At 29.7% G+C, this 21,933-nt stretch overlaps 1 protein-coding gene across 1 annotated transcript in view; it reads left to right on the forward strand.

Annotated features, from left to right (window-relative positions):
• The first annotated feature begins 5,022 nt into the window (after nt 1-5,022).
• Nucleotides 5,023-21,933, forward strand: part of LOC130668303 (pituitary homeobox x) — a 32,751-nt gene continuing 15,840 nt past the window's right edge. Inside the window, exons 1-3 of the mRNA XM_057470528.1 lie at nt 5,023-6,746; nt 19,069-19,266; nt 21,006-21,253. Coding sequence (XP_057326511.1) covers nt 6,467-6,746; nt 19,069-19,266; nt 21,006-21,253 — 726 coding nt within the window. The 5' untranslated portion in view covers nt 5,023-6,466. The remainder of the gene's footprint in view (nt 6,747-19,068; nt 19,267-21,005; nt 21,254-21,933) is intronic.

Here is a 21,933-nt window from a genome sequence, read left to right on the forward strand (position 1 = left end):
AAAGTTAACCTTGATTATTTGGCATTCGTTTTTTCAAGAGTTTCTCTGCGTTGTATAACGAAGGTTCTACAGAGAAAAACATTTTTTTTTTAGCCAAAAATTTTTCCTAATTTTGCTTGGATAATAAAATAAAAAATTTTTGATAAGAAGATTCATTAAAAATTGAACAAAAAAATTAATTTAATCTAATAAATGTATTGTCTTTTGATGTTAGATACACAGAATTATATTCAAGATTTTTAAAAATACAATATATACAATATATATGTGTATATAAAAGTTTGTACTCTTACAGTTTACCCCACTACTATTTCGTTTTCCACCCTCTTATAAAGTGTGTATACCCTTAGAAGGTAACATCGAAGGGATGAAAATCCGCTCCGCCCAGCCACGTGACTTCAGAGCACAGAACAAGTACTGGCTTTCTTTGTCTGCTGGTAATTTTTTCTCTCTTTAGATTTCTTTTCTCTCAGCTCTCATTTTTTTCATCATCCACCCCCTCATCGCCTCTTATATTCCAGATTCCAGCTCGTTGCTTTAGTTTCTCTCTCCCATACTTTTTGGCTCCTTTTTTCTTCTCTCCCAATGTCGGCTTCTCGACGACTTTATGCCTCATAAAAATGATATAAAATTTGTAAAGACGGAGCGTCGTAACGACCTAGCGGCTTGCCTGTATATAGAGTAGATGAGGGTCGGAAAAACTCTACTGACGTTAGCATGTTACTACTGTGTATGTACAATATAACTAAAAGAAAAAACTTTTCGGGATATGACACACTAGATAACAAGAGAGACACCAACTGCTTCAGTCACAGTAAAAAAATTCCATGAAATTATTTCTTCAAATTTTTAATATTTTTAATCAAGACTTTTCAAAAAGATGATTAGGAAAAATTTAATTTTCAGTCAATAGGCTAGAAAAAAAAAAACTATTGACTTCGTTTTTCTTAATTTGCATTTTCTTGATAATTTTAGTTAATTAATTACAATAAAAGATATTTTTAGTAAAAACTTTTTAACTCGGTCAATAACGTTGTGATTTAAAAAAATAAAACATTTTTTTTTCCCGAAAAGTTTCATCTACATAATAAAGTCTTAAGTCACCTCTTTTATTTTTTCTGTCTGTAATAAATACATTTACTATTATGAAGTATATTGCATTCAGCAGAAAATAAAATATATTATGTGTTATATATATTATATAGAAGAATTTTATATTCAAACGTATCACATTTTAGTATCGTGTCCGATCGTAAAGTCATGGGTATCATTCGAATTTTGAGCGTGTGAAATTGGCGAAATTACGATCTGAAATATACTTGTCTGAAATCCCAAGGAGATAATAAAAATTCGTAAAGAAAATGATATTTGGTTTAAAATTAAATGACAAATAATTTAAGAAAGATAAATAATACTCCTTTAATATTACCCGAGTCGAAATTTAACTTCGCTTTGAGTACTCAATATCCTTGAATAGACCAATTTTAGACGTTTTAGTACTTGATATTCTTAAGTGGACCTAAATAAGTATTTTTCATACTTTATACTCTTCTTAGCTATTTATGGATTCTAAAAAATCAAAATTTAATATCTTTTTAGGACCTATAAAATCTATTCATTCTCATTTGATAGGATAAATTGTTAAATTTCTGACTAAGCCGTATTCTACGTATGACCAATTCCCAACTTCTACATTTAGTCCTTTAAATTCTAATTTACTTTTTTCTTTAATTTAAAATATTTTCGTAGACCTAACGAAGCCCTATTAGCACTCTATACGCATAACGACTCTATATCAGAAAAACATCATCTTCCTTTTTAAATTTAAATTGATAGGTTTCACTCTAAAACCATCAAGTTTATGAAAAGTGTATTGTTTTAACACACATCAAATATGTATCCTACTGTTTAAAACCATAAGCAAAACTATATTTTTTGTAGTCACTTAAAACATGTTTCAGGGCGTAATAAATATCTACATAGATTGCTTATGGTGTTTCAATGTTATTTGGTAATTGTGTTAATTTCGACTACACATTACTCTCTTAAAATGAATCCGTGAAAAGACCTGCAAATCAGTGAATATTCACTGCGAATCAGTCCCAAGTATATTACTGATTCAATTAGTGATATACTTGGGACTAATTGTGCAGTAAATATTCACTGATTGGAGTACTCTTTTCACTGATTCATTTTAAGAGAGTAGGTATTAGAGTGTTTAAATAAATATGTTAAATATAGGTCTACTAGATCCTAATAAAAAGTGTAGAATTCATAGGCCTAAATAGGCTTTTGTAGTATGTTTAGGCTCTGATAAATATTAAATTTTAACGCCTATATATGTAACGACTATATATATATAATTTTGTCCTGTAGCTGACACTTATAGGATTTATATAGGAGTTGTTTTTCTATATAAATTATAAGTACTCAGTAAGTCTTTTTCTTTCTTGATCTAAAACAATATTATTGTTTTTTTTTTTTTTTTTATTTATTCTATAAAAATTTGTAGGTTCCATCTTGCCTCAGTTTAATATTTCATCTTTAGAAGAGTGTACAATTTATATTTAAAATAAAAAAATGTCAACATCGATACAGATATTTATTGGAAACAAAAATTAAAAAGTAATAAAAATGAAAAATGATGTACGATCGCTGATAAACAATATTAAACGATGTGTCAGAGCCAATAATTGCTTCGTTATTTCCGTCAATTGATCAATAAATAAATAAATATAACAATAAATAAAAAAAAAAAAACACCAATCGATGAGATCCGTACTTGAGTTCTTTGTCCTATTTTATCGTACAGTGGACAGACACAAAGAAAACGTTATCTTCGCTAGTGTTCGATAGGAGTCTAAAAAAAGCGGTTTTACAAGAAAAAAGCATATACTGTTTGCTCCATACTCGTCTACTATCATTAATAAAACACAATTGAGCACGTCGGCGTCAATTGATCTTCAGGTATACACATCTATATATCTATATCTATATCTATCTATATCTACAACCTTCTGTAGCTGACGATGATAGACATACATACTCTTTTATGATACTACATTTCGCCGACATGTTTACTTGTCCAAAGAAATTACATGATTGCTGATATTAATAACAAATAAATGATATTAAATAAAAATATAAAATAAAACAATTTTTTTTTGCATATCTTAAAATAAATTTACAATTAAAAATTATATTCCCATAATTTATCATAAACAAAAAAATAAATATATGAATAATTTTTTGATGAAAAATTGTATATATTAAATTTTAATTGTTTTATTGATGTTTGTTTTAAAAATAATAATTTTACAACTTTAGTCATAATTCATAATACATTAATCTATTTATAAACAGTTGATATTATAATATATATATGTATATACGTTTGAGAGATCAGATGAATCAAAAGAGCCAATAATAATCAACGACCACGAAGCCAATACAGGTAATCCATAATCCTTCAATTATCAAATTACAATAACTATATATACTCTAGTTGATACTATATATATTATCTACATCAATCCAATGGTAACCGAACATTTCTGCACGTTCCCACATTTACTACTTCATACTCACGATCTCTCTTGCTTGTTATATCACTGTCTCTTTCTCATGTCCATGTGCACATACATATACACACCCACCCACCCCCACACACACACACACACACACACACACACACACACACACACACACACACACACACAATTGATTGAAGGAATACCCTACCCGATATACATTGGATACAGTGACGAGCACGTCGAGGCTAGGGTTTGTTCTCCGTTAAAAAATCAACGATTCCCCTCTTCACGTATTTCTCCTACCTCAATCACACCACACACACATACTCCTCACAAACCCACAATATTACACATGCTCAATTGTCCACACAGTAAGGACGTTAAACAACGCCCCCGCAGGCTTGTAGGCGTGGCTTTACTGTCATTTGTCTCTCGTGAACCTTGCTTACTTTCTTCTTATTCCCACAACCTTTTCTTCCTCTACTTCCTCGTTACTTCTTTTTGTACTTCTTCATCTTCTACAACCATACCGTCAACGTTCAGAGTTGACGTATGTACTGCCTCAATCCACGCTACGAACTGAGTGCTTTCCTGCGACCTTTACATTCACTACTTTTTACTTTTTATTTTTATATCTCTTGTCTCCTTTACCTTCAAATTAAACTAGTGTATTTATTTTTTCATTACTATATTTTTGTCCCACCTCCCTTATAATTTTAGCCATTAAATAAAACATTGAATTATTTTTTATATTTATTCAAGTCTTCCTTTGTTCCAAAACAAATTTAAAATCAAATATGTAACTCTAAGAAAAGAGAAAGATAAAAGCAATTTTAAAAATAAATCCACTCGTAGTTTATTTTCCAATTTTAAAATATTTACCCTTATGTACAATAAACATACAATATGTAAAATATTATTATAGATATACATATATATATTTTTTCCTCAGCATATCCTTGTCTCAACACTTGATAAAGAAATAAAAAAAAAAAAAAATAAGAGAATCTCAATACCTACACAAGTAACTTATACAAATATATATAACCTGTGTAGAAAAGGTGTATCATGGAATAGAAAAAGTATATCACACATCACCCAGAAAAGCTCTGCGTTGAAGCGGCGAGTACTTGAATATACACTACCAAAATACAAAAAACTATACACAGAGATCGAGTGGCTGTGTGATGCATATCACCAACAGTGGGGCTGACTACACCATTACCTTTTATACTTAAATCCTCGTCGGGTATCACCACCAATAGGAGTGGCTAACTTATCCCCACTATTTGCAACACCATCCCCACTAAAATTACCACACACTCACACATGCACACAGCAGAGACAGAGACAGAGCATATCAGATAGCGCACCCAAAGAGAAGCGGCAGAGGAACGAAGCTCGTGAATTCTTTTACTTGCGTTGGCGTTGCCGTTGGTTCAGTGTTGGTGCTCAAGCACACATTCGTTGTACTGTTGATCATAGTAGTGGTGAGTGTGTCAGTGTTGATGGAGAAGGGATACTATGGAAGCTGGATGAGATGAAGAGGGAGTAAGTCTGGGATCGTAACATGAGCGGCGCAGTCAGACAGTCAGGCAGGCAGGCAGGCTGGCTAGCCGGCAACCAGGATAGAGAAGACTAGTATTGAGAGAATAGAGAGTATAATAGTGAGGGAAGACTATAACTAGGCGGCTACTACTCAACACTACGCAAGCTACACTACAACACAATACAACACAACACAACTAGGCTAGACAGAAGCCAGCTAGCCAGATCTAGCACATCTACCGTACAAGCACAGTGTATAACATCACCCAAGACCACTAGATCCGTGAGCTTACTGCGACTTACGGACTTAAGCCGGCAGCCAGTCCGAAAGGCTCTATCGGTTAAGCCTCCTCGTCGACCCTCTGTACACACTACTGAAATCTACAACGCGGCGGTACAATTGTTGTTGTGACTACTTGCTCACCTGGTTAAAAATATTTACCGTCATACCTGGCCTGAAAGCTCCGAATCACCAGCCATGAGCTTTGGTTACTAGTTAATAGCTACTGTTTTACAACCTCCAAAGACTTAACTTTACAAATTAAAGTACTTAAATAAAACGACAATTATTTACGGTCTTCGAAAGAATCGTGTTAATATATTGGATGTTGGATGTTAATTACCAACTAATTTATGTTATATTGTTTTATTTAATTACATTGTCACGCGGTTTGTGTTACAATACACGTAGACTGAACTCGGACTGTGTGCGTCGACTCGCGGAATCGCGGAGGCTGGTCTTGACGACATACCGCGACAGCTCGCGTTATAGGTGAGTGGCGAATCTCGTATTGTAGCTTCATAACGGTAACTGTTGTAGCCGCGAGTGGTAGTATTTTAAGTAAAAGTCGGGCTAGAAATAGTTATGTGGAAAATATTGTCAACTATTTTTTGTTACTGGTGCCGTTGATCAGATCAAGCCTTGGACTACTATTTTATTTACGAATTTAAATATTAACTAATTTGTTTAAGTGTACGTCTAATTTTTTAATAACTTAGGATTAAATTGGATATTTTTTTTGGAACAGTGAAATTTTTGTAAAAAAAAATTTGACATTAAATGAAATTTAAGTTCGATGCAAATACTGAGCTGGCAAAAGTGATTGAAGTGAAACTGACAGCAATTATTTAATAAAATAATTGTGTGTGTTACTAAATATTTTGAAAATTATAAATGTTTGTTAGATGTTGTACATGTCAGTAAGCTGATGAACTGAAAGAATTGTACTTAGTGTTTATATATTTTGTGAGATAAATATTGGTATTGATACTAATATTAATATAAATATTTATTGAAGTGTGTTGTTGTTGTTGTTAACAAGTGGAGGGCAGTATTATTGTCCGAAGTGTACGGAACAGTCGGCACGACGTTAACCTTCTACAGTATGGAGCGCGGCGGGGGCGGGGGTGGCCTCGAACTCGCCGGCGGAGGTGGCGGTAATACTGAACTGTGTCTCCAGGACCTGGTGACCGGTTCAGCGACTGGATTATCGGTCCAGCACTACCAGCATGCCGCTGCAGCAGCCTCCATGGCTGGATTGCACGGTGACCATCTTCAAGGTGCTATGCACCATCACGATGTTCACGCCAATACACATCATGACACCTCAATGCTCCATAATCCTGGCCACCAACTCAGCCATGAGCCTTTGGAGAAAATGAAATGTAAGATCATTTTTTTTATTTTTTATAATTATTTTTGAAAAGGTACCATTACTTATTTTGTAAGACATTTAAAAATATATGACTTATTTGTATGACCAAGTTCTGTTATCATGCGTATCATTCTTATATGTTTTAACACACGTGTTACCGTCGGATAACTATACACTTTTGATTCCAGTATAATTGTTTATAAATATAATTTAAAATATTTTGTTACGAAGATAAACAATAAATATTTTTTTGGTATTTAGGTAAATAAGTTGTTATTTTTTTCCAACGGTATTTGTCAACAATAAATATTTTTTTGAAAAGAAAAACGTATGTAATCTCTAAACATGAATAAGTGAATATTCACTAATTCAGAGTCCGAATCGAACCACTAATTTCAAAAAGTGGTTTGATCGGCACTTTGAATTAGTGAATATTCACTTATTTCACTAATTCATGTTTAGAGAGTGTGGTTAGTGTTAATTAAAGAAAAAAGTTAGAAAGTTAATGAAAAATTTTGAAAAAAAAAATGGATATTTGAATGTGGAAAGAGCAATATCAAAATGCTTACTCTCTAAACCTGAAATAGTTAATTATCACTAATTCACAGTGCATATTCACTATTTGCCACAGCTAAAAGCCGACCACTTGGAATTAGTGCACATACACTCATTTACCCAGTGATTTTAAAAAGTAATGTTTTAAATCTACTGTGTAAAAAGTAAAATTTTCACTATTTATACATAAAATTCACTTTTTCCAGTGAATTAGTTGATCACTGGGAAAAGCAGTGAAAATTTAACTATTTCAAGTTTAGAGAGTAAAGCATGGATCATACTCTTAAATTTAAAATAGTGAAAATGACTATTCACTGTTTACTAGTGAAAAGTATATCACTAATTCAAATAGTATCATACTTTTCACTGCCAAATAGCGATTTTCACTAATTCGTTTTTAGAGAGTACACTCTGTAGAACTGAAATAGTGAAAATTGGTGAATATTCACTAATTCAGATTGATGATCGTTACGTCAAAAAGTGGTAATCTCTAAAAATGAATTAATGGAATTCACTGCGAATCAGTGGATAGTCACTATTTCTGCAGCTATAAGTATATCACTAATTCAACCAGTTATAGCTGGTTCCCAGTGAATATTCACTAATTCGAAGTGAATTTTACTGATTAATTATTAGAAAGGACGACTGTAACTCTGAATTACACCTAAAAAAATAGTAGTGTAACAGCTGCATTTAGTTACTCCATCATCGACTGGAGTGAAAAGATCTGTAGTATTGACAGCCACACTTATGTCTTAGCAACTTAGCAACGACACTTATATGTATAACGATTACTGCTCGTGTGGTCACTTGAAAAATTTAGTGAGGGAAATTTTACGACATTTGGTGTAAAATAATTACTAGTGTGTAGTTGAGATGTCGGCCACTGTAGTGAATTGGACTAAATTTTTTGTTTACGTGTATCGAATATTTACTATTTGCTAGTGAGTTTCGATAATTTACTTTTAGAGAGCATGTTATTGTAGTAGCAAGGAGAAATAAATGTATATTTGTATGAAGATATTAATAGCTAGAGTGTTATAATTTATTAGCTAATATATAATTGTCTGAGAATGTAAAGAAAATGTGTAAGAAGAAGAAGAAGTTTAGCTAGACGATAGAAAGATACTACCACCTGTTTTGTGATTCATTAACTCACCGGCTTATCGGGATAAGGCAGACTTATCCGGGGCTTGAACCTTCACTGACATCGTGCCGGTTAAACTCGATTTTATTCCAATGACACTAATACTTTAAGTTTCCTTTTAATTTTTATTTAACATTATTGGTTTTTCGATTAACCCAAAATTCATACATTTTTTATGGAACTTATTATCAAAATGCATTCAAAACTTATAATTATTTCTTCAAAAACCACCCCAAATTTTTTTTCAATTTGAAAGTATCAAAATTTCAAATTGATTTGAATAAATGTTCAATTTTCTCGGCATGTAAACAGTTTTTAAATATGAAGCCCAACAATTTGTCAGTCAACAATTTAATGAATTTTTTAAACTTATGATATAAAAAAAAAATTATCATTAACTAATTGCTAAGATAATGAGTATTAGGTAATTGGATTGAATAATTATAAAAAAGTAATTTTTTTTGTTTAAAATTCAATTTAAAATGAATAGAAATTACGATAATAATGAATACTTGGATAATTAATAGGGGCTTCAGTTACGATCAACGACGTCGTAAAGTAACGATAAGAGCCGGGAAATTAAATGTCTTTAGTTTCTTGAGAGTATGGAAGTTTAATTTTTAAAAAGTAAATTGAATTTTGAGCTCAATAAATTCATTATGATTGATTTCTTGCACCAAAAATACATGATACTGAAAGTACCAGACATCAGACAATTTTTTTTTTTTTATAAAAAAGATTTCTGGGTAAATTAAAGTTTTTTTTTTAGTTTGCACATAAAGATTTTCAAAAGTTATTGACATGGAATTTTCAGAATTTTTTTCTGAGTAGGAGAGACCATGTATGGTTGTCTCACGGGTTGGTTGTCACAGCGATCGTAACAGACAACAACGAACGAAATACAAACATTCATCGGCGTTGAAAAATCGGTGGCGAAAGGGACATGATGCCGTCGCGATTCTTGGACACCGATCGATGAACCGATCGCCACAAATGACCGCTGTGACAACCAACCCGTGAGACAACCATAGCCGGTCTCCCCTATTTTGTTTGTTTATTTAGAAAAGAATTTTTTTTTCAAATCTACTCTACTTTCAGTATTATAAAAATACATAGAAAAAAAGGATTTCTTGGCGCAAGGAAAATTTTGCATTATAAAATAAAAACAAAAATTTTCTTAGGACTAGAAAAAATTTCTTAGCACAAGAATTTTTTCTCGCAAAAAATTTCTTAAGTCAAATACAAATTTTCTTGGAACGAGTAAAAAGTTTTTACGCCAAGACATGTTTTTTTTCTGTGTATCATTTGATTTTCAACATTTTGTATACACTGATAGAAGGATTTCTTACCATTTAAAAATATTTCTTAGTATTTAAGAAATGGTTTCTTAAATAGTAAAAAATATTTGTTAAATGCAAAGAAATGATTTCTTAAATACGAAGAAATATTTTTAAATGCTATTAAGAAATCCTTCTATCAGTGTAACACATTATATTCCAACGTGTTAATTTATTAGTACCAATAATAACAATAATAGTAAATAGTATTGAGTTGAAATAAAAATAAATGAATTAAAATGAAAGTTTAGTTATCGATAGATCATATATTTTGACATATATTTAACCTCTCGTTTATCATGATGATAAAAGAGCGTGTATAGAAAATCTGTTAGTTTACTTGATCAATGCCAACAATAATGTGAATCCCAATATTTAGCCAACGGGGTGAGTAGCCATACGGTCACATTAAGTGTGGCCCGACACAACTACCCCTATGTAGTTCTCTATTATACAAGTCACATTATTCAGTACCCCTTTTATTATCATCACATTCTAACTAACTAGTCTACTAGTGTACATACAAATATCTATATACGTATATATATATATTTGTATAGTGGTTGGTCGGTGCGTTTGGCAGATGTGCTCCGAGTCAACCCTTATATATATTGTGTATTGCTTTACCTCTTATTTCTTTAATAGTGTTGACAAATTGCTCGGCTAGCCAACCCTCCCCGGGGAGTTCAGGACTCGCCTTATGTGTCTCTGGTGTCTCTTCTCTTCCCGTCTCGTCTGTACCACAAAATCGCAGTCTAACGGACGAGGCTGAGGTTAAGGTGTAAGGGGTAAATTTTTCTAGCCCTCTTACTAAAGTAATCCAAGTTATTTCAAGTCAACTAAAAGTATCACGCTCTTATAATCCCTTATCCTGATTGCTTTCTTAGTATAACAAAGTTAATTCTACTTATTATTTATTTATAAAATTTTTTAATTAACTGGACAAAAAATTAATTATTTGATTATTGAGTAGATTCGAATTAAAGTTATTTAAAATTTTTAGCCCTCATTTATTTTATGTAATTGTTGAAAAATATTATAGACGAGGCTCAGTAAAGTGAGGATGCTAATGAAAAATTGAACTTTTTTAATCCTAAGTACCTTAGATCTTTTACATTTTCCTTATATATTTTTAAAAAATTAGATAAACTTTGAATCATATGTAAAACTTTTTTTTTTTTATTTTTGGGTTAAGAAAGTGAATCTTCCAAAAATTGAAAAAAGTTTTTTTTTTTCATTTTAACAAAATTCAACCAGTACACAGGATTTACGTGGTATATTTATGTAAAAAATTTAATTTTGAATGCACAAAAAATAATTCATGAGAATCTCATAAATTAGGGATGATTTACTTGATTTAATAAAATATTTGATTGCTATTATATTTAGCTATAGCAATAAAATTTTAACTGCAACCGAATTTTTTGTTTCTCAGTCTATAATTTGAAAATAAGACACGAAAACAAAAATTCACAAAAATAAGCCTCGAGCATTTCAAATTACTTGTGAATGATTTTCAAATTCATAATTTATGACTCCAAAAATTTTTTAACCATCATTTTTCAGTCACACATTTGGTCTTCTCGTATATTTAATTTTTTAGAGTTCTGAAAATATTTAAATATATGACTTATAGTAAAAATATATGTACAAGTTATGATTTAAAATCAATGTTTTTATTTTTCAGAAATTTTGACTAGATAATATAGTTATAAATTACACATGACATTAAATTTTGATCACGTATTAAATTTTTTGAATAATTAATAAATAATTTACAAAAAATAATGTACATCAATCATAAATATTCAATTATTTATGGTAAAAATTTAATGAATCCATTTAAAATATCATAAGTCATAACCATAATTATCTATAAATATTTTGATTATAAAAAAATAACATTTTAAAAGTACTTAACAATTAAAAGAAAAGACCACCCAACTAGAATAGATATGTTTTTAAAGGACTGTTAAATATATATGTACAACAAAAAATAAAATGACATAAAGTACTGCACAAGTGTCGTTTGAAAAATTTCCGGTTTCCTGTTTTTAGTAACGCCCATAATGAATAAAATTAGTCTGTATAATACATTATTGAATCAACAAAAATATCTGACCGCAAGTTAAATATGAAATGTCGTGCGAGTGCGACGGATCTCTGCCTTTTACTCAAATTTCGATACACAGAGATCTGGACTGGCTTTAATAACATTTTTAATTTATGGTGTAGTTAAATGAATACAAAAGAATAAAGAGAAATAGAAGTAACCGGACGCGGTCGATTTTCCGGTTCGATTTTTTCTTGACGACAAAGTGGCGAAGAATTTCAGAATCTCTCATAGCATAGGCCAATAACCGACACTCTATACTCTACTTCATATTATGTACTATATACTTATACTACTCTATCTAGGATAGGATTCTCGTAGGATCAACATAGAAATGAACTGATTTCCTTCCCATTATCTCAGCTGCCTACAGAACGTCAGGTCCCGTCGCTTCGACTCGCTCAAGTTGCTGTACTCTTTAGCTTACTTACTCACTTGCTTGGTTGCTCCGGTTTATATTAGTTTGCGTGCACTTACTGCCAGCTTCAATCTCATCTCTCCTTATTTAACTCTCCATAATATATATATAGATATATTTAGTTAGTATACGTGTATTGATGAGAAGATGAGAAAATAAATTTAAAATCTTCGGAAAATACGTAAGAGGAAAAATCCACGCAAGTGATCGACATTCTGAACAAAAGGGGACGTCAAAGTGCCTCCTTGTGAGAAAAATTCAACTTTATATAAACAGATATTTATTTAACTTCCACATTTATATTAAACATTTTTTCGTGTGAACTTCCGTCCGTCGATTTTTACACCTCGCATCGCTGTAAAATATAGAGGACGTATTGTTTGGAAACGCCTTCTTATTTTTCCAACTTTCGTTCTCAAGTTCCAGATACACATTTGTTTTTGTTGCTTTTAAGTCAAGTTCAAACTAAACAAATTATTTATATGTATATATATCTATATATACACTAGTTTTGGTTTAAGCTGACCTAAGCTTTTAAACATTCGGGTTAAACCAATTCGTAAACTGCTTACTGAAAATAAAAACTCGTTAATTTTTCTTCCGCCGGATCGTTTAATATTTTCAAAATTAAATTTTTATTTCAAATTATAAAAAGTTGATAGATTATTAAATTGACTTATCAGTGCTCCAATTTTATTTAAATTAAACCTGTATCGTTTTTAAAAATAATTCAAATAAAAAATACTTTTGTTCATAAGTAAGATTATAAATAAATTATTCCCAGTAAAAATTAATGTTTATTCCTAAAATATAAAGTAACTATTTTTATTTTTTATTAATACTTTAAAGTGATTAAATACGCGCCCATACTGATGCTTTGTCACTCAAAAAAACCACAAAGTAGTAATAGTAGTAGTATAGTAGAAGTTAAGTCTCAGTCGTCTTGAATGCGACGTAAAACGCCCAGCGTGGTTGACTAATAAACGACTTCCTAAGGAAGCTGAGGATTAGGAGATTAGGAAGAGAGTCCGCTTTACTTTCTCGCACCCACATTATTCAACTTCTTCTCTCTGTAGTATATACTACTACTACTACAACTACTACTACTACTGTATCCATGTATATATATATAAGTAATACATATGTATATATGTAGATATATTTGACACTAAACTGTTATGTATATGACACTATATATCCTCTTCTGAAGTACGCGGAACTCACAGGTGCTCATGGCACGCGGTCATACTTTACCCCTGACATTTCCTTCATCTCTTTTTTATACTATATATTTCTCTCATTCATTTATATTTATGTTAATACTAAGTTTAACAGGCTGTTTTAGGAATTACTGATCTCAACCCAAAATCTTAACGATCACAAAAAAAAATCTATTCATGTATCTACACTGTAAAAAGAGCGGTGTTAATAATGAACTCAATTTAACACCGCGTGGTGTTATAATGAAATAACACTGGTGTAGGCAGTGTAATTTGGCGGTGGTGAATTGGTGTAGAAAGAAAAATTCCACGTATAGAAATTTTTAAAAAATGTATAACATATAAAAAAATATAAAAATTTAATGAATATTATCTGGAGGAAATTTCAATATTTGCTGCACAATAGAAAAATTTGTGTTAAATTTAACACAAATCACATGTCCCAAACGGTCCACCCAATTTCTTGTGTTAATTTAACACATTATACTTGTGTCAAACAATAATACAGGTTTAAAACTTGTTGAGATCAGATAACACACTCAACTTTAGTTAAATTTTCACCTAATGGTGTCAAATAGTTGACACAAAATATTTAACCATTGAATTTTTATATACAAGAACATATCCTTTTCAAATGTGTATGTACTTATTTAAATAATTATTGATATTATTTGTGACTTATTTAAAAATTACACAATTTCACGCCCACCATTTCAATCATCAATAATTTAATTAATTAATAAAAACACTGTTTACCTGTAGTGATCGAGTAAGTACACGGAAAAAAATGAATATAGAAATTGAGAACGGCAAGTAATATAATGATAAAGTGATCAGTAAAAATTATCATTCTAAATAGTAATTTTTTCGTTTATGATTAAAACGTGAATAATTACAGGATAAGTATTGAAATTTATTGTCTATGCAAGAAAAATTTCTATTTGAACTTTAAAAATCGTAACTGATACTTAGAAAATTGACAACACGTATTATAAAATTTCTTAATTCGGGTTATAATTTCAAACATTAGTTTTTAAAGTTTATTTTTTTCCGTGTAAAAATATTCACAAAGTAAAATATTTTTAACATCGAAAAATATTTTAACACTAGGAAATTTTTTTAAAACCGGTAAAGAATATTTACACTGGTGGCGATGTTATTTTAACACCGCTTTCGATGTTGAAATTTAACACCGAAAATTTTAACACCAACACCGCCTGGACTTACCCCGGTTTTTTTTTTTACAGGGTAAATTATAGTTTGAATATTCAAAATAATCTTTAATCTAAAACAATAAAAAAGGTATTTAATAATTAGTAAAAATTAAATAAACAACTTATTTGATATTTAAAGGATTTGTCAGCCAAATGTACGTGAATAAATAATTAGCGTCTAAGAAAATCTAAAGAAAAAAAATAAATTCGTGGGATACTTTAGCACAAAACCGCAGCTGTGACGGATATTTCAGTGACCCCTGGCTGCTATGAACCCTCATCTACATCGTCATTGAACACCGACTGTATAGACGATACGCCCCACTAACCACCTACAAATTTTTCGTCGTCACGTGTCTCTATTCACGTACACGCGACATTTTTTCTCATATTACCACATAATATTTAATATATATTAACTTGGTTCGGCTATTAATTCATCATTCGTTATTATTTTCATATTTATAAATATATCAGCCATTTATTACTTTTTCATATTGTTAATGTTGAATATCAATTGTAACTGGTAAAATTTATTAATTTATATCAGTGAGGCTGATTAAATAAGTGTACAAATTAATTTAGTAGTTTCATGAGAAATTTGAATGTTGGTAAATTAAAAATATATTTTTTGAGGCTGACACATGAGTTGCAGTTATTACTTTTTGTTTCTGATATATATATTTTTAAATAATACGGGAATAAAGAATAATAATAGTGGTAATAGTATAGTGTACAGTGAGAGAGAAAAGTAAAAGTAAAATTTAAAGAGGAGAAAGAGAGTGAGAGTAACGCGTGCTCAGCCGTCTGTAAAACCCATAGGGATTAGCGGGCGCTAATATATCCCGCGGGTAAAAAACGCACCAAGGCAGCTGAGATATTTGTTCGGTCGTCTCTCCCTTAGCCCCTATTTCAAATCATCCACGACATGTTAGGTTTGTCTTTGGTATAAAATAACTTTAAGTCATCCCAAAAGAAAAGTCATAAATTCATAAGTTATTACTACACTTTTTTTTTTTTTCAATTTTTTTACTTTTGTTATTTATAATTATTTTTATTCTTTTGTCTTGCTATTTTTAAATCCCGTTATTTTTGTTCTACATTATAAAATAATATTTTTCATAATTAAATACAGATATTTCTTTTTTTTTATTATTTTATAAATTATAATGGAATAAAAAAAATGTATTTGTATGATTTAGTTTCAGAGAAGAAATAGTTCAGAAAAAATCACTATTTGGCAAAACAACACAGGTCAAAAAAATAACTTGATTTTGACTGCTATCATTTTTTTAACTTAAAAATTTACGTCAAACGTAAGACAACGTGACTTCAATTTTACTTAGTTGGCGTAAATCGGTACTAAGTAATACAACTTAGTCAAAAGCAAATCAAAACCAAATGTGCTTTTTATTTATTAAAAAAAGAACTTAAGCTTGACTTGCTTTTGTCTTGCTGGACTTGCTTCATTTTCAATTTTTAAAATTACACCAAAATCAAATCATTGTTTTGACCCGGGAATTAAGAAAATTTATTAATTTTTACACAGTTGAAAAATTTGTGTTAAATTTAACTCATTATACTTGTGTCAAACAATAATACAGGTTTAAAACTTGCTGAGATCAGATAACACATTCAACTTTAGTTAAAATGACACTTGATGGTGTTAAATAATTGACACAAAATATTTAACCATTGAATTCTTATACACAAGAATACAAAAATTTCAACTGTGTGTATATAACACAAGTCAAAAAAAAGAATTTCCTGAAAGGTTTTATTTTCCTTCGCCAAATGATAATTTTTTCTTAACTTTTTTTTCCGTGTAGGTAATAAATAATTAAAAGATTTATTAAAGGTCACATCTTCAAATAGATATTTAAAATTCTACAACTAAAATACTAGATTTTTTTCCCCGAAGGTCAAGAGCTCTACATTAGGTCTCATAAAATGTATCCAGGCGTGAAAACACGTGTCCCTAAAAAAGAAACACCCTGTATTAGTAGTAAAATGAGAGGGAATGTCATCGAGTCGTTGTCTTACACTTTTTTTCACTCTAAAAATGATAGAGTATCACCGAAAAATTTAACTTTAAACAAAGTCATAAAACATTCCTTTAAATTAAAAAAAAAAAATAATTTCAACATTTTCTTAAATTTGTACATCTTCAGAGGATTCAAATTCTTGTAATCGATACTGTTTAAAAAAGTATCGAATGTCATTTGAAAGGTTCCGATCCAAGTGACGAGTTATGGGTTCAAGCTGACGGTAAACTGTCTTTACTTTAAAATTTATTTTTCTATGAACCTGACCAGTATAATCGGCAATTGATTTAGTTCCTACGTCTTAGAACTCTGCAGGGTATTACTAAAAAAATAATTATCAAATTTATTTATGGTTTTTTTTTTACAGTGTCAAATATTTATTGAAAACTCTATTCAATTATTTGATTGATATATTTTGAATCGGCTCTGGTATATTAAAAGAAAATTATATTTTAGAGTAAAATTATAATCACAAAAGCAAATATTTGAAGTGTAAAAAAATGCTATTGATAAAAGCCAGGTAAAAAAAAATGTTAAAAATTTTTTCGAGTAGGTATTAATCTAACAAATTTATCTGTGTTTCCAACTGCTGTAATCAAACATTTAAAGTTTGTTCCTGTGTTATTTTTAAAGATAGTTTGAACTTAATATTTTCTATATATACAAAAAACTAAACACATATTTTTCTTTTGTATCTGTATCTGTTAGACATTTCGACAAATGAGAAATCAATTAAATTTGTTTATTTTCAAGACTTTTAAGATAAAATCATAAATGTCAAATAAAAATTTATTAATAAATAAATAAATCTATCGCTAAAATTAGCAAATGAATGAGTATTTTGATTAAAAAAAAAAAAATAAATATAATAAAACAAAAATAATAAATAGATCTTTAATTTTGTAAATTAAATTTATAAATTTTGTTAATAAAATAATCGAAAGCTTTATTGCATGGTATAGTTACATTGATTCACGATGACAAGAATCCTAAGATTCCTTATGTCGTTAGTGTCGTCGCAATAAATCTTTGGGAGTTATATGCCGACTAATTGTGAGAAGCGTCCCTCAAAATGAGCCGCGTGCTAACCAAATATAACTAAACTTAAATGAAATGAAACTAAACGACTTAAACTAAAACGATTAACTTGTTGGTCGCGGTTCAGGCTACAGTAGTCTCTGTCTGTCTCGTTCTTATTCTCGTGCAAGACGTACAGCTTCAACTCATTTACTCCTTTTTTTATTTTATTCCTCTATTTTATTTTATTTTCTTCTTGGTTTTTTCTTTCGCTTCGCGTGACAGTCTCGCGGCCCTACTGTACACACTCAGAGCTTGATAAATATCCCAGAGACGGTTGAAAGAACGTCGATTAATGTCGCGCTTGTAAGCCACTCACTAAATTGGATTACCAACAAAATAATCGACTGCCATCATTTTTTATATCTATCAATATTTATTGTCTATTCTTTTCTTTTTTCTTCATTTTTTATACTTTTTTTTTTTATAATAATTTTTTTTTTTACTTAATTTACTGCTTCATAAATGTCTCGGTGATTTAAAAATAATTTTATATGATTTAAATAAATTTTAAAAATAAATTTTTATTAAAATAAAAATAATTTTTTTTTATATTTATAAAATTTTATATTCTGAATAATGTGACACGTGGATTTTAATTTAAAAGTTCAAAGAATTTAAAAATTTTTTTATTATTAATATTATAATTTAATTTTACTCTATAATAAAAAATAAAAAATAAAATTGACCGGTGATCGTAAAGTTGTCTCTGATGGTATTTATCTAGAGAAAGAACTTTGTAAAGAGTTTAATAATAAAATAAAAAGAAAACTCGTGTTTTATTCAACAGAGAGTTTAAACTCAGTGTTTCCGCGTGTTTCGCTATTCGCTATATTTTCTTTTTGAAGCGGGGCAAGAATGTAGAAAGAAATGTAGATGTAGCATAAAAAGTATTATAAAAATAATGAAAATAATAAATATACTTGCTAAATAAACTTATCCACGTCACAGAGTTAAGTGACTTGTAGAATTTGTTTATTTATAAATAAAATAAAAAATTAAAACTGTTGGTAGGGATCATTTTTAAATATAATATCATTATTATTTAACTTAAAATAACTTTTTAATGATTAATTATTGTTTGTATAGTCGATTCATAAATAATAATAAATAGAATTTAAGTGATAAGTTAAAAACAAAATAAGCATTAAATAAAAAATTTTTAATTTATTTGATTTATATTTTTTAAAAATTTTCTGTCTTTAGTGTTGGCGCAGAATGATTATCGTGATGAAACAAATGGTGGCCTTGCAAGACTCGATTTTTCAGGACATGGTGCACATACACCTGGTGGAAGTACACCAAGTACACCAGGTGCTACACCGTCAACACCTTCGGGCGGTTTTTCCACAGCGCAGCCACGGAATCGAACGAATAACAATCAAAGAACGGACATTAGAAAAGGTAAAAATTCTAGATAAATTTATTTGTTGATCTAAAAACCAAAGATATACATTTTGGTAAAAATTATAAACTTTACATTGACATTTTTTAAATTAAGATACGATAATTAGAAGCCAAGTTATTAAGGTTTGAAGATGGCAAATAATTTCGTGAGATAAAAATAAATTAAAAATAGTCTCTTTGTTTTTATATTTCTTCTGGTATATTAAGATGTAAAGTGTTACTAATGTTTATACGAAGAATTAGTAGTGTATATGTTGAGTTGATCATTGAAGATTTAAAGATTATGACAGAGTAGATTGAGTGTGCCAAACAATGCCGACATTTATAGTTGGTTGTTTGTCCAAGACTCAACTGGCGTTTTCTAAATCCCCGCAAATTGAAATATCCCTGATGGTAGCGCCAGTAGTATAGTTGTCTTATACGCTGCTGGTTAACAACAACCAGGACAGATCTCTCACTTCACTCTGGATAATCCGAGGGATGAGGGTTAAGTCTCCTTGCAATTTCTTGAACAAGTCCAGCATGTTTATATACCGCGGCATTGAGAATATACACACTTATAGATCATTCCTATCAACTTAGTCATTTCATTTCATTCATACATTCTTATTTTTTTTTTTTTTTTTTTTTTTTTTTTTCTACACATGGCTTCATTCATATTCATCAAACAAACTCATGACAATTATTCACAAAATTATGATTTATAATAATTGAATAAATTTTTCAAGATTTTTTAAAAATAAGTTGTTTAATTTTTTAAATGAATTTATTGATTACAATTAAACAGCATTCATTTAAATAACAAATTTCTTTAGTCATGATTTCGATGGTCGAATGGAGTCGATTCATTTAATATTTTAAATTAAATCATCTTTACTACACTGTAAAAAAATGGGTGTGACTTCGGAGTGATTACGGATTTTATTTCAATCCAAATTTATTCCGTCACTTTAGAGTTTCGGAGTTTGAAAAAAATCTGGAGTAAATAGGGAGTTTGTCTTTTCAGTAGAGTGATGTGGATTTTATTTAAATCCGCATTCAGTACGATTTGGAGTTTTTATAAAATTTTTACCCAAATACAGATTTGTTAACTATAAAAAAATTTTTATTTCATTCAAATAAACCATATCTTTGTCTCAAAGAGATGAATTTATTTGCCTCAAATGAATGAATATATTTGTTTGCCTCAAATAACTTGTTCTCTCAGTGTTCAGTTTTCTACCATATAGTAGAACTAAAAACAATTCAAACTTAAGAGAAACAGATTAAAAAAATGTATTTTACCTGAAATAAAAAATAATTATTATGGTCTGGATACTAGATAAGGATATCAATCAAAAGAGATTTAAATATTATATCGCATAACCGACGTTGCAGCAAACTATCGTTGATAGCGCGTGTCTAATGGGCCTCTATCAATCATAAAGTTGTCAGTTTGGGGCGAGGAATAAACTAGTGACGCTTTACTGACGCTTTACTATCGGCTATACGGACCCATATGCAGAACTTTAAATCTATAGCTCCCAGTATTGGGCACTGAATATAAATTTTATATCACCTGTAATTTCATGGCTTATAGATTTATAGTCACGGTACTTTTAACTGTTATCCCATTTATATCTTTGTCTAAAAACTGAGAGAAATTTGTAATTTATATCTTGTTTAAAAATTATTTGATATCTTTATTGCTAATTGATATTGAATTATATTTAAATAAATAATATTTTTTTATTTAGGAGTTCGAACACCAGTTGAGGTTAAACAAGAAATGCGATCATCTGAAGTTACATCTGGTGTAGTTAGTATGAATGATGCAAGTGATAAAGACGGTACCAAAAATAAAAGACAGAGACGACAGAGGACGCATTTTACTTCACAACAATTACAAGAACTTGAATCTACATTTGCGAGGAATCGATATCCTGATATGGCGACACGAGAAGAAATAGCTATGTGGACTGGACTAACGGAAGCACGCGTACGGGTGAGTTTCATTTAACTTTTTTTTATTTTTTATTTCTAATTTGTCATCCTCATTGACATTATTCCTAATCTATCACGAAAAAAATTTTATTATACTATTTACGATACTAAATTTTTAATTTCAACTATTTGAAATGGTAGCTAAATTTTTCAGTGGTAAAATAATTAGTTTTACCAGTGGTAAAATTTAGTTTTACCAATGATAACAGTAACAATTGATGGTGGTGACGATTACTATCGAAGATGCTAATTGTAACTATCAAAGATTATAATTGTTACAACCGATGATGGTGACTGTTACCGTTCAAGGTTGTAAAAATTCTGTAACAAAAAATGGGACAAAGTTATATAAATTTGAATCCTTTATTTATATCCATATTTTAGCTATGGACATTTTGTCCTCTAAATAATTAAAATAAGTAACAATACAATCCTTTAAGTCCGAATATAATAAAAATTTCCAAATATTGAAGCTGTTATTGATAACTTTAAATGATTGGGTATGATCATCAAAATAGCAACCACCCAAGTATTGAGTGATAAGGAAAACTTTATCATCATCAATAATCAGTGTTTTTTTTACAACATAAAATAAAGGACCATCATTTGATCTATAACGGTGATATTTCAATTTTTTATTTTGATAGTAATTTATATTTGGGCCGATGGTAACTATTACGT

Source organism: Microplitis mediator, chromosome 5, assembly GCF_029852145.1.
Source record: "Microplitis mediator isolate UGA2020A chromosome 5, iyMicMedi2.1, whole genome shotgun sequence".
Lineage (NCBI taxonomy): Eukaryota > Metazoa > Arthropoda > Insecta > Hymenoptera > Braconidae > Microplitis > Microplitis mediator.